A 14,189-nucleotide genomic window follows, 5' to 3' on the forward strand; every position below is an offset into this window, starting at 1 on the left:
GTAAGGGATAAAAGATTCATTAAAGCTCCCCTTGCTGTTCACTGGACGACCAAGAAAGAAAACACAGGACTTCTTTCACTCACCGCACAACATTCAGCAGTAGGAGTGTCTGGCTCAAAATGGGAACATGTGTTTCCCCATGGAGGAGGGCTAGGTGAGTCCAAGCATTTGCAAATTATTTTGTGAAGCAGGATGAAGAAGAGCCCTAAGGCAACACTGGTGAACCTCTCAGGAAGCTGGTGTCAAAATTACAAGGGAAACATCAGTGTCAGTGCTGGCATTAGTTTATCAGAACCACTGGTCTGCCATCACTGCACCTGCAGGCAGTCTGTGAGTGATGACACTTCTCAGAGGAAGATTTCTCCAATCTTTAGGTACAATTCTCCAATCTCCAGTACAGTTTTTAAAGTGTGTCTTGAAGATTCTGTGTGCTACATCTGCCCTATTGCAGCAACCCCTAAGATCTGCTGACATTCTCATATTTAGACACCTCCCTGTCACTCCCCCACCAAAAATGAATTAAATTAATGTAGTTTACCACTTTGAAACCCTATACTATATTTCATTAAAAAACTAAGTATCTGTTCTTAAAGGGAAATTGCTCTATGCCAGTAGAGAACAAAATTTGTACCCCAGATTTGAAATACCCTTTTATTTATATGTGAGAAGTTCTCCATTAATACATAGCAACTTTACTTGCATTCATCTGTAGTTTCAGTTGATTTTTATGAGCTGGAGAAGCACAAAGAAAGGTTTCATGGTTTGAAAAATATCAAAATTGATAAATACCATCATAGTCAACCCTGTTATCAAACTTGCCACCAGTTATTCAAACTGAACTGAGAAAATTCTCAGCTTGGGATGTAAAATTAAGGACAAGTAATAGAGCACCATTTGGCTTTTGCTTTTTAAATAGAAATTAATCCAATTATCAGATTAAATGCTTCATTACTCAAAATTTTAAAATTACAAAATTGCAAGTAGGTGTAAGACTGAAACAGCTAATTTTTAGACATCTGAAATTTTTACATTACCAGTAGTTTGCTAAATCTGAGCCCTTCCCATAAGACAATCTATTGCTCCTTGTTTCAACTACTTCTACCTAACAAAAATCAGCATATTTCACAGGGAACATTTCACAATTCTCACAGGTGCAGCTTGTAGATGAGAGAGGAAAATAACCACTTTTAAAAACTGAACAACCCTCTACTCCCAATATGGTGTCAAGAACTTGAAGTCATTTCCAAAGGATCTTGATCTTTTTGTTTAAAAACATTTAGTCTACTTGCAATCTAATTTTTACAGTTTATTCATTGGAACAGTTAAGATAAAGGGATTCCTGTGTTGCTCCTACCACAAATATGCATAGCTATTAATACTGGGACACAAGCATAGGCAAAAGAAAATTAGAAGTCCTCTGTTCATTTGAACTTTGAAGTCATGTTATCATGGTAAAAAAGAATGATGCCAATCTATCTTAAAAGGATGTTAAGTGTTGGCAAAATGAATTGATATCCATTAAACTATCAATTGAAACTGACCTGCTCATTTAAAAGACATCCCATTTGGAACTGGGCAGATCTGAAGCAGTGGCTTAGAAATGAAAGGCTATTTAAGAAACTCTGGAATTGTTTCAAATTCCAAACAGGGAGCATCTCACTTGTCTAGAGACAATGTCCTGACAAACTGGGAAACAAAATCATTACAAAAAAACTCCAAAGAACGGACATGATAAATTACCTCAAATCCTTCACTCAGGTTTGCAATTCAAAGCAAGAAAAGCATAGTAACTCCCTACAGACCTTCAGATTACAGTTTATACTTTATACTTACGGAAACGGTCAAGGAAGCATGCAGATTAATGGAGAGCCCAATACTGTAAATCTAGTCAGATGTCAGCGAAACCTCTCTTCCCCCCCTCTCAACTCAGTTCGCTTTATATCAGATAAAACACTTCTTTCATATATTGATTTATTTCCAGTTTCTATAATCAGAACAGAGATTCTGCAAGAGCCTCATTCAGGGAACACACGTCTTATTTAAAACAGAGGAATACAAGCAGGAATCTTTCTTATTTACATGTTACCCTTAAAATAGAGTCCCAAGAACCGAGATGCCAACCCCTATCAAACAGCTAAATCTTATGATCTCATAAAATATTTGGGACATGCAAAAGGCAGCTCTTCACAGACTTTGAGTAGACTTTTTTGTGAGCTGTCTCTAGAAGAGCCTTCTCTGACAGCAGGAGGAAGCTGAAATGCAACTGATGGTAGCTTTGGCTCACTATCTGGTGTTGTCAAAACCTGAGGGAAAATTCAAGGACTTCAGCAGTGCCCAAGGACTCTGGTCAGACCAGACCAGTCTCAGATCACGGCCCTCTTAGAAACGCCTCCAGCAATGAAATCTCACATGCACCAATCTAGGCAGGCTAGGCTTTAGGTCCAAGTTCATTTATATACCCATCTGCAAGACACAAGATGCTTTATTACTTAGAATTTCCAATGCCATAAAGGGTTTTCTACTGCACGGGCATGACACCTTTGATCTTCTTCTGATAAAACTAAACAGACTGAGCTTTTAAGTATTGCAAACTGTAACTATGATTGGTACAAAATTGCACTATAATACTGCTAAAGGAAATGAGATAAATTTTTGAATTTAAAAAAGGAATTCTTACTCTCTAGGACCTTGTACATTGAAAAGCAGTGGAAAGAACTTTATGTTCAACTGCCTGAATACCACCTCCTATGGTAGTGTTACAGCAGTGTTTGGGCAGCAAAGACTAGCAGCATATTTGGCTATATGAGTATATGAAGCCCGAATAGCAATATTAGAACACTCTATGAGGAGTACCATAAGTGACTCTTAACAGTTACTCTGTAACTCTGAAGAATACCTTAAGTATAGACACTAGAACTGAATGCATATGGATGTGGAATACTGGGGATTTTCATGCAGGAACACAATAAAAGGTTAAATGACAAGTATGAAGCTTATGAAAAATTATTTATATGGGTTAGTGGATTACATAGTACTTGTTGACTGGGCATACAAATACATGTCAAAAAAGCCTCATTGTAAAGAAAGAACAAGACTTTTCACCCTTGCTGAAAAAAAACCATGGTAAAGAACAATGTCAGGATGTTCATATTAGGAAAAAACTATTCCAAGAGAAGATGCTATTTACTTATAAAGACAGTAATTAATAAGAAAACTGACTACAAACAAAGAAATGCTAATCCCTACTTGATGTTTTCACCATCAGGATGTGTCCTTGTAAAAATATATTTAGATCCCATTGCAGGATAAATACTATAACCAAAAATTCAAAAACGTTTTCTCCAGCCTCAAAGAAAATTTGTACATCTTTTTTGAGGCAGGACACTGGGCTAAGAGAACACTAAAAAAAAAGTATCACTATATTACTGCTTTATCTTTACACTACTCCCCGGGTAGGCAAACCAGGTCACTGTGAGAGACAGACTACCAAGACAAGCAGACCTTTGGTCTGACACAGTACAGCATTTTTCATGCTGTTCATCCCATTTCCTTCAGAGTTTACAAGGACAAGAGGGCAGCTTTGCAAAACCCTGATCATCCTAATACTGGCATCTCTGCTTCAAGACACTGAATACTCTAGCTCATAACACACAGAGTTCAGCAATACTTTTCTTGATTATTGTCTGCAAGTATACATATTTTGAATCTTTCCCTGATATAACAGGCTGTATCAGTCCATTTTCCAGTTTTACCAATTCTTTAAGCTGGTACAAGAATTCTCTTTACATACTATGCCAGTGAGCATATCTTTTCAGCTCGCTGGACTCACAGCGACAGCTGTGTTTGCATGGGAAGGCATTCTCACCACATTAAAGTTGAGAACAATGGTGAAAGTTCATTCTGTCTCTACAATATAAATCTGTATTAGATGTCAAGTGACTGAGGCCCAGCCACATGTGGGTCTCCAGATACTGCTGCCAGTTTAGTTGCCCTGCCTGTGGCACTGTGGCACTCGCCTGTGGCACTACTCTCTCTCTTAGAAAGAGATACTTTGGTATAATTAAGCCATTATGTCCTCTGTGCTGAGTTCAAGCCTTGTACTGGGTAAAGTTAATGGCCTAAGATAATCTTTTACCTCCTGTATAGCAAGTGTCCCCTTATGCTGCATGCCTTAAGAAGCATTACTGTAAAGTATTTTTCCTCCACTTGATGGTACAAAAGGATGTCGCAATCACAAAACACAAACTAGAACAGAAAACAGGAAACAAAGACACAGAAATGAAGCATCACAATGAGAACATAGGTTCATCTTCCTTTGATAGTCTCCTAGCAGACCATTAAAATACATTTTCTGAACAAATGTAGCATCCTTCACTTTTGCTTTACTGAAAAATTATCTGGTTACAAACTGTTCCTCAAGACAACAAATCAAAGTTCTTATCCACTTCACATAATTGCTCTTCAATACCCAGGCACACATATTGTTTTTTGTAGCATCTTCCTTCTTCAGTACAGAAGGGGTTACAATAAAAGAGGCACTCCATCATGCTTCATGTTGCCCTTCCTACAATTTCCCGTCTCATCCTCTGCCCACTAAGCAGGTCTCCGCAACATCCACAAAATAACAGCAAGAGCACCTACAGCTTGAAGGACAGCACTAACCTACTCAATGTCATTATTCAAGAATGATGCTGGCAAGACACACCTCTGCATACCACAATCACAAAGCTAATCTATCATTCAGAAGCACTACTCCCAGCCTCTAACAAGTTTCTCTCCAGCTCTTGTTTTGCTGCTTTCTACACTTGTTACTGTACCTTAAAATCATAAATCCACCACAACAAAAATTACATTCTTTTAATTCAGTCTTCTCCAGTGCTTACCAAACTGGGCATTAATCCTGACTAGAGCTCACTGGAACTACCAGAAATGTGCAAAGAACAACAAGGAAACATACTTCTCTCAGCTTTTGATTTCTCTTTCACTGAATGTCCACCTTCTCTCTATACACAGAAGTATGTCATTTTGAGACTGGTCACTGCCACTTTGAAAATCTGTTGCAACTGCATGAGGTACCCAGAGACAAGAAGGCATAGATATCATCACCTTCAGCATCAACCACCACATCACCCACTGGACCTGTTTGGTTGGACTTGATGATGCCTGTGGGTCCCTTCCAACTCAGGATATTCTATGATTCTTTGATTTAAAGGACTTTAAATGCCTTTCAGTAGCACCAGTATGATCTCTACAATTTTTCCAGGTACTGGGGCTAGACTAGTAGGTCAGTGTTTTTTGGGTCTCACCTCAAGCCTTTCTTGTAAACTAGAATAATGCTGAGTAGATTTTAATGAGGACTGACCTTTCCCAGACTCCCAAAACCATCGTCAGGGACTGAGAGAGGTCATGCTACAGCAACCACTAGCTCCTTCAGTACTCTGGGATGAATCCCACCTGGCCTCATAGACTTACAAACATTCAACTGGTCCCTTACAATCTCCATGTACACAAACAAAGTCACTATTCCCACAGGAACAATCCTCCAAATCAGAAGACAGATCAGCCCAAGGTCTGTCAGTATTATAATGAGACCAAGGCAAAAAAAAGTACTGAATGCCTCCACTTTTCCTTCACTCCAATTTGTCAGGTGATTATTTACAACAAATATCAGCCCAATGTTTTCCTTAGACCTCCTCTCGCTATTTATGTACTTCAAAAAGCCTTGCTTGTCTGACACAACAGTTCTGGCCAGTTTCAACTCTAATTAAGTTTTGGTCTTTCATATCTTCTCCCTGCATATGTGAACTTCAGCTCTGCAATTCTTCTGTGAAGTTTGACCTTGCTTCCAGAGATCATAGAATCTCTTTCCCTTCCTGAGATTCAAGAGGAGTTCCCTGTTAAGCTGGTCTTCTGCATGGCTTATCTGACTTTCAACACAGAGAGATCACCTGCTCTTGTGCTTTTAAAAGGTGATTCCTAAAAACTGATCAGACTCAAGGAACAGCACACTAGTAACTAGCTCACTGAAATTCAGGGTAGGAACCTTGCTGACCATTTTCCTCGTTACATCAAAAATTTTAAAATTACCCATTTCATGATCCTGTGGCAAAGGCAATCACCTACCATCATATCTCTCAAAAGTCCTTCTTTATTAATAAATAACAGGTTTAGGAGGGGATCTTTCCTAGTTGGCCGAGTAAAAAAGTGGAATATGAGTGAGCTGCGTATCTTTGAAGCAGTAATCACATACTGGACCATCTTTGCAGAAGCACAGCTATTAAATCAAGGCATATTATTACTCCTTTCTACTCAAGTAATCCACATGGGAAGCAGTATCCTTCACACTGAGTACTGTGTGAGCAGAGGGAGTTCTAAGAAATATGCCTTAGATTAAAAAAAGAGGCAAAACAATGGAATTATTTTATTCATCTAAGAATGTTGTAGATACTAAAATTTCTATCAAGTTACTGAAGTCTGAGGATATATTTTGATAAATACCCTAGAGTAACAAGATACATGATCCATTTAGGTTGCCTACCACTCAGGAGAATCAAATTTGGTGCGAATTGGACTGATTTGTAAATGGATTCTAACCTAGAAATAGAAAAGACAAGGCAGCTGCAGTAATTGGAGTCTCCTGGAACTTCCAGAAAGTTGCCATGGCAGGAAGTATGGCTTGTCAAGACACTGCCACAGTTGCTCTTCAGTACTGCCACAGGTACAATCTGCCTTTAAAGGCAAGAAATACCTCCTAGGAGCTTACAACTTAAGTGAGGGCTTAACCAGATAACACTGCTACTGACCTCAATAGGAAAATATGATAAATTATCTTTCCCTGCACCCAGAGAACAATCACATGAAGCATTGCAACCCACCCCTCCACCACCACAATGAGATGAAGGCTCTTGATTCCCTAACACTTTTCTTGAAAAATCTTTTAAAGCATCCTGACATCACAGAAGAGAAAAAACACTATTTGGACAATACTCAAGAATACTCAGAATATAGCAAGATATATCACAATTGATTTTTAAAATGGAATACAATGGCTAAAATTGTATGTAAATAAAATAAATTGTATTTATTGCATAAAGCTGAATGGTCAGTAATCTGAGTAAATCCCTTGAACAGATTCAAACTAAGAGAGGTTGAGGAGGATGCTTCATGAGATCAAAACCAGCCAATTTCACAAATGCTCTTTCAGGGAACCACTCATTATCATTAGAGCAGCATGCAGTTTACATTACAAGGCTTCAAATCCTAAATTTTATCTGCAAGTTGTCAGGAGAAGATTATCACCTTTCCCATTCACTATATTCATGAGTACTAGATAGTCAAGCTACTACTCCTCAGGTTTACCTTCTCTTCAGATGTTTTAGATTACAGGCCCTCCAGTGCTGAAACTTCCTGTGTTACCCCTTAAGCATCATTGTTCAAAATAGCTACAAATAATACAAAGCCATGACAACTTTAAAACAGGAACACTTCTTCCTTTAAAACCTGTTACAGCTTGTCCTGTAATCCACACAGACTTCTGTATTCCTTCATTAAGGTAAAAAGTGTTTCCCCATTCTAATGGCTTCTAAAATGTACCACCCAAATTAAAAAAAACAGAGAAAAAAGTTTTGAGAAGGATTTATAGTGACAGATCTGACAGTTTGCTTGTGCTGCAAAATATAAATCCAATTTGGATGTCTCCCCAAAAATAAGTAGGTATTAGGGGATCAGACACAGTGTGCATGTAGTATAACTAGCTATATCTGTCAATCATGATTTACAGTCATTCAGTTTGTTTTGTGTATATTATGACCATTTCCCATTTTAATACACAGCTAATATAAATCACTGCTTCATATTCCCCCAATCAAATCTGTCCCTCAGTCATTTGATTCATAAGAGAACAGAACACTGCAAAATCAGTAAAATCACGCAAATTTTGCCGTCTGCTTAAGAGTGCTAGATGCACTGCCACAATCAAAAGAGATTTTACAAGTTTAAACAGTCCTGTCAGAAAGCTCCACATCAGGAAAGCAAAAAGTTCTATTCATACAAATAGGACTTGAAGGACTTAAGAAGCTGTGAGGCCACCTGTTTCTTGGCACATGCTATAGAAATATATATATATATATTCTGAAAACATAGTCCAAGATAAGCTCCAGAGTTATTATAGAGAGGGAAGAAATCCCTGCCCATATATTCTGCAACACAGAAGGTAACAGCAGACCCAGACCAAGTGGAAGTTCTATGAAGAGAATCTCTTTAGTGTACACTGCAGTGCAATGTGCAATCATCAGCAGGTGGAGACACCTCCAGTAGGTATAGCAGAAAACACTTTTGAAGGAAGAGGAAGCATGAGAAGGAGTCTGATCTATACTTATAATGCTCTGAACTCAGGTGACACTTTAAATGGCTTTTTTGTTCAATGTCATGTTAACTTAAACAAGCATCCTTTAGATACACTAACAGCCATTTTTTATGTTATACACTGAGATATGGATGTTTTGTATACTCTTCTACCACACTGCAACAATATTCAAGGCTCTGGGTTTCTATCCAGGACACCAGCTTGCACATTTATGTCCAAGTAGTTCTCCCAAATCCTTATCCACTAGGAGGTTTAGGAATGAACATGCAATACACAATAAAGACTGAAGATATTCAGAACAAGAGGGAAGGAAAAGGTCAAATAGACAATGCTGCTAGTGGGATAATGGCAATTTCTACACAGACAAGCACCATATTTGCTTTGCCAGAAGCAACATGATTTGAGTCTGTTAGCACATGGCCAGAAAACATTCTGCTTATACAGGATCCAGGTTCCATGTTTCAATGTGTTAGTGTTCCCTCCTCATTCCCCAGCCAAGAAATCCTTCTGGTCTGGAAGCGAGCAGAGGGAGACTCCTACCTCCCTGAATGGCAGCGAGACTTTCACCCTGAAAATGCCAAATACACAAACAAGCAACATGTCCAGAGGGTGAATAAGGATCTGAAAACCCAAAAGAAAACCTGTACATGACCCATTACATAGGAGTGGGAATCAGGGAAAGAGATGAATTCATAATAAATACAGTGATAGCAGGAAAACTTCTAAAAGCCATTGCAGTCCCAACACTGATTACCTTTTCTTAAACACAGATTCACAAACATGATTTAGGTGTGTGAGGCACACAGACCAGCCTGGATGATGGCACGCATCACGCACCAATACTGAAGATAGCACTACTGCCAAACAAGATGTTTGGTGCAGACAAACACCAGAATCAAACACTTCCAAAATCGAGCAAGCCTTTACAGTTGCAATGCTTCCTTTTAGCTGTATCCAGGGCTCTTCTCTGGTGGCATTTTAAAAAAGTTACTGGAGGCAACAATAGTAGATTTCTCAGCTGCTGGCATTTTCCCAGTCCACTCAGAGTTCTGGGATCTCAAGGATGGTGTTGCTGGTACCTCTGATTCTGCTGCATCCATGTGGACAGATAAAGTTGCTGGAATATAAAATTGCAGGAAAGAGGGAACAGAGGAAGACAGTAAGAAAGGGCAATAAAAAAATGTTAGAACAACTAACTTCATGGCAAACCCCTCATATATATAATTTCATTTATGAGGATATTATTTATTGAATTTCTAAAAGTTATTCATCCAAATTCCTCTGAAATAGAGGTTCTTGATAGCATTAATAATTTTGCTCTAACGATTCACACATTCAAAACTCTAAGTTCCCAGTCCACCAACTAGTTCCCTTAGTCAGAGTTCCTGTTGAAAATTGAAAGTTTTAGCTCTCCCATATTTAAAGTGAACCAATTCACAATCATTCATCTTAAAATAACTTGGACTCCTTGCAAAGACTCAATTAACTCTCTACTTGAGACTTTCAAAGTCTCTGAAGGTGTGGCAAATTTCAGGTTGCTAAGCCCATCTAAAGAGGAAAACATACCTCTCTTCACCCAGTAAGGGCAGTACCATGAACCTACACATATATCCAAAATGGTAAATCAGCATATTGTGACAAGAAACTACTTGCCAAACTAGGTTGAAATCATTTCTCATTTTCTCAATACAATCACTGCTTTAAAATGGGACAGGCTATAATTAGCCAGAGAGATTTGCAGATCCATAGCTCAACCCAAGAGTCCCCCAAATTTCCAGAAGGATTGCCAAAAACCTAGAGATATGAGAGTTTACTCCAGTTCTCAGTATCCTGAATCACTCAATCCTCACAAGCAGACCAGGGCTGGGTAAAGAAGAGTAATTGCCATAGAAGTCTTAGGAGCAAACATAATTTTTTAAACAAGTAACTACTTCAATACAAAATACATTTCTTCATCATAATCTCACAACAGAAAATAGTTGTTTGTGTGTTTTAATTACAAGTTGCATCTGCTGCTCTGTAGTGGATGAAGGATAAAGAGGCCACAGCAAGCCTCAACCAGAGGACAGATTGCTTTGAAGTTTAAATAAAAAGTCCGTTCAATGCTTGAGGTTCCACATTCAGCACATCTGGAACCCCAACAATGCTACTTCTGTAAATCCAAAACAGTGAGTCATTCCCATACAGCTACAACACAGCTGACAAAAGTACCTTGCAATTTTAAATCCAGCCCATCATCTTCCTCCATCTGAAGGTCATATGAAATGTGAAAAAAAAACCCCAACAACTAAGTCAATCCTTAAGCTCACAATCACCAGCAATACTACACTATGCACTCCCTGCTAGCAGCCTCCACACTCAAGCTCTCCATCTTTCCTCATAAAAAGAGAAAAAAGGACTGAAACTGGCTTCTTGTTTCTGGGTATGGCAAAGAGTGAATAATTAGCAAGAAATAGAAGAGGCAAAATTCACCAAATTGCTATTACTCATCAGACTGTTCTCTGATAAGCAGTTTCACAGGCTGTTGACACCTTTTTTACAAGCTAAGTGTGAATACATGCCAAGGCAGACAAAAATCTATTTATGTAGATTTTTACCCCGGACTCCCTGTAACAGCTAATTAGGATGCCACTTACCATGTGCACTGCTACATACATACATAGAGGATTAAACCATATAAACATTAAAAACATCACTGTAAAGATTGGTAGTTGTTCACCATTTATGACACAACCATCTGTACTTGTGGCCTATTCTGACGAAACGAAGACAGACATGACAGTCTTCATCAGACTCCTTTCAAACCAGAGAATAACTTCCATGAGAATAACACTTTATGCAGTATTTCTCAGACAAGCTCTACTGTGCCACTGGGGATATTATTCCAAATCTACTGTACTGCAATGAAAAGCAACTAAACATAAGGACACTTATCCATGCCTTCCAAATCTCAGATCACTGAAAGGTCAAAGGACCTTTATCACCACAGACTAAGTCCTCCCTAGGCACTGGCTGTTGGTCACTCAGTTGGATGAATCTCTGGTCTAATCCAGTACAGTCAACCTTAACTTCCTCCAGATTTCCTTTTTCTACTGCCAAACTACACCAGCCAGATTTTTGTTCTTATCAGGTAAAGGCCTCATGCTTAAGGGCTCACACTGTTCAATTGTGTAGTGTGGAAAACCTTAATTTTCAGTCTCTCTGAATATTTGCATAAGTTTGCCCAACTTAATTTTTATAAAAGTCATTTCTTAGAGTGCAAATTAATTCTGAATTTTCTACCCACTTTTTGTTGTTCTCAACAGCTCAGTTATGGTATTTAGGCGAGCAGTTAGCCTCAAAGAGCAGGATTAATACCAGAACTTTAATACTATAGCAATACAATAGAGACCCAAGGCACTTCTACAATAATGCAGTTTTTTGATGTTCATGCAAGGGTCTCTGGGAAAAGATACTTTACCAGAACTCATAAATACTCACAGTCTTGAAAATATGTGAGAAGACATGGAATAAATTTAGTTGCTTGATTCCCAAATAAATATTATCTCTATCTGCCTTTTCTCATTCCTGCACTGAGGAGGGAAACAGCACGCACACCTCATCTGCCTTTTATTAGCATCTTCTGATTTCAGCCAAATTCAACTCAAAACTTTCTGTGGATGGTGGGGGGGTGAGGCGACAGGGGAAGATTTGTAGCTGCATGTTTAAGAAAGAAGCTAAATTCATCACAATGACAGGGGATAGTGTTGGCAGAGATTTGAGCTATTTATTCTTTTAGGAAAATCCTATAAAGAATGACACGAGGAAGCCTCTATCTGCAGTCTTGTTCATCACACTGGTGAGGAGTCCGATAACAGATGTATGCAGTAGCGTGATTTAGTGCCGGGAGCTGGCCCCTGATGTGTATTAATACAGCGGCAAAGCGGAACGAGCCCCTCTTCATCACTCATCTCTATAAAAGAGGTGGAATCCGAGATGGCCCGATGTTCGGCAGAGCAAGCCCATTTGTTCTGCTGACTGATGAAGCCAGCTCAGGCTGTGTCCTTCACCTCCACGGGGCACTCAGGTTGCAAAAAAGGAGATCACTGAAGCAGGACCTGGTCAACAAGTGAGACGAGAGCAGTTGGACTCAGTGAAGGAGCTATTTAAAGGTGAAGAAATCCAGCACTCTGTGTCTGCATGACAGGCACAGGCCTGTATTCTGATTTACCTGCGCTCCACCTTTTGCAGAAGTAAAATACCACAAACATAAAAAGCCTCAGAAGTGAAAAAAAATGAGACTGCCATGACTCCTCAGGCACTCCTCATGTGAACCCCAGTATATGGCATTTATACGGGGGTGAGTAGATGCATGGCAAGAAAGAAAAATCTTTATCTCATCGATATCCAACAAATGTAAGAGTGCCCAATGAATGCTTATTACAGAATAATAAAATCTTATTACAGAATAATACTATGTATATTTTTAGGCATTAGTAATTCCATAACAAAATCTCCTTTGACAGAAATAACAGCAGATTCCAGAAGTTTCAAAGTTATGCATCCAGGTTGTGCTTCAGCTGTAATTGGCAATCTGTAGTAGAACATCGTTTAGGACACAATTTCAGTCACCCAATCATAAAAATTTCTTTCTACAAGTCAGTATTGCAGCAAACCCTGCCCAGAGGTGTTCACTTGGCTGAGAATATTTCTAAACAGGATCTCGGGAAGAGATCTTAACCATTTCTGACCATTAAAGACTTTGCAGACCTTGTCTCTTGATGATCAGCCTAAGCCTGCTGCCTATACTCTACTAACTACACTTTTTCCTTATTTTGTAATAAATAACAACCCTCTCTCCCTCATCCACAGTAAGAAAGCTTTCCAAACTCCTGTGCTATTTCCAGAGCTAAGTTCCACTCCAGATGCACTCTCAACTCTTGTAAAAGCGTTCACTATACAATTTGCCTAATCAGGTAAGTACAACTTAAATAGTACTTTGAAACATGTAGGCATGGAAACAGAAGCTCTCCTTATAGAAAGTGACGAGCAATGCAATACATAATACATTCTGAATAATAAATAAATGGACAGGTGACAGTGGACAGTGAGACATTAGCACTCATACCAAGAAAATCTAGCATTTCAGTGCTAAGATTCTGTGGTTTCAGATACTATCCCTTTTACTAAAGATGTTCAAATATCTCAAAATGGAATACTCAAAAGCCAGGAAAGAATAACCTAAATAAATAATCAGTAATAGGTGAGACTTTTGCTGAACAACAGATTATTAATATTCTTTTCTCTTCTTTTTTTTTAGTACGGAACCTTTCCAACAGTTTGCAATCCAGATCAGTGGCCTGGAGAGAAAGCTCAGCTTTCTTCCCTACTTCATTATTCTGTCCATCCACCAGCCCAAAGAAGAAACACAAAGTTCCTCCTATTAATCATCAGTTTATTTGGTCTTCCCCACTATTTTTACATCTCTATTTCTTCCATCATCTTACCCACTACCTTGTTACTGGATTGCAAGAGTTATTAATAAACTAGTTGGAAGAACGTGTATCAGTGGATAGTCACAAGATAGGGTAAGGTGAAAGGACAGAAAGAACCATGCTAAAACCCACCATGTTCACCAGATTAAAGCTTTTTCATATTCTGATGACTAATCAATGACTTTTCAGAAATCTGCCACGTGAACCAGCATTTTGATGACTACATCCCCATAACAAGAAAAAACTATTTTCATCTAAAAGAATAAGACAACATCCAAGGAGTAAGTGGTTTCACCCCAATGATTACACAAAAATTGCCAGATTTTTGCTCCTGTGAAAGTGTCTACAAA

At 38.7% G+C, this 14,189-nt stretch overlaps 1 protein-coding gene across 3 annotated transcripts in view; it reads right to left on the reverse strand.

The window, feature by feature from the left end:
• Positions 1–333: 333 nt before the first annotated feature.
• The window catches only part of GPATCH2L (G-patch domain containing 2 like), a 39,575-nt gene continuing 25,719 nt past the window's right edge, over positions 334–14,189 (reverse strand). For 2 of the 3 annotated variants that reach the window (XM_084208816.1, XM_084208815.1), the window contains exon 10: positions 334–9,482. In XM_084208816.1, coding sequence (XP_084064942.1) covers positions 9,310–9,482 — 173 coding nt within the window. In that variant the 3' untranslated portion in view covers positions 334–9,309. Of the gene's footprint in view, positions 9,483–12,286; positions 12,463–14,189 lie in introns of those variants that run through there. The other variant, XM_084208817.1, reaches the window with a different exon arrangement.

This window comes from Fringilla coelebs (genome assembly GCF_963513975.1).
Source record: "Fringilla coelebs genome assembly, chromosome: 6".
Classification (NCBI taxonomy): domain Eukaryota; kingdom Metazoa; phylum Chordata; class Aves; order Passeriformes; family Fringillidae; genus Fringilla; species Fringilla coelebs.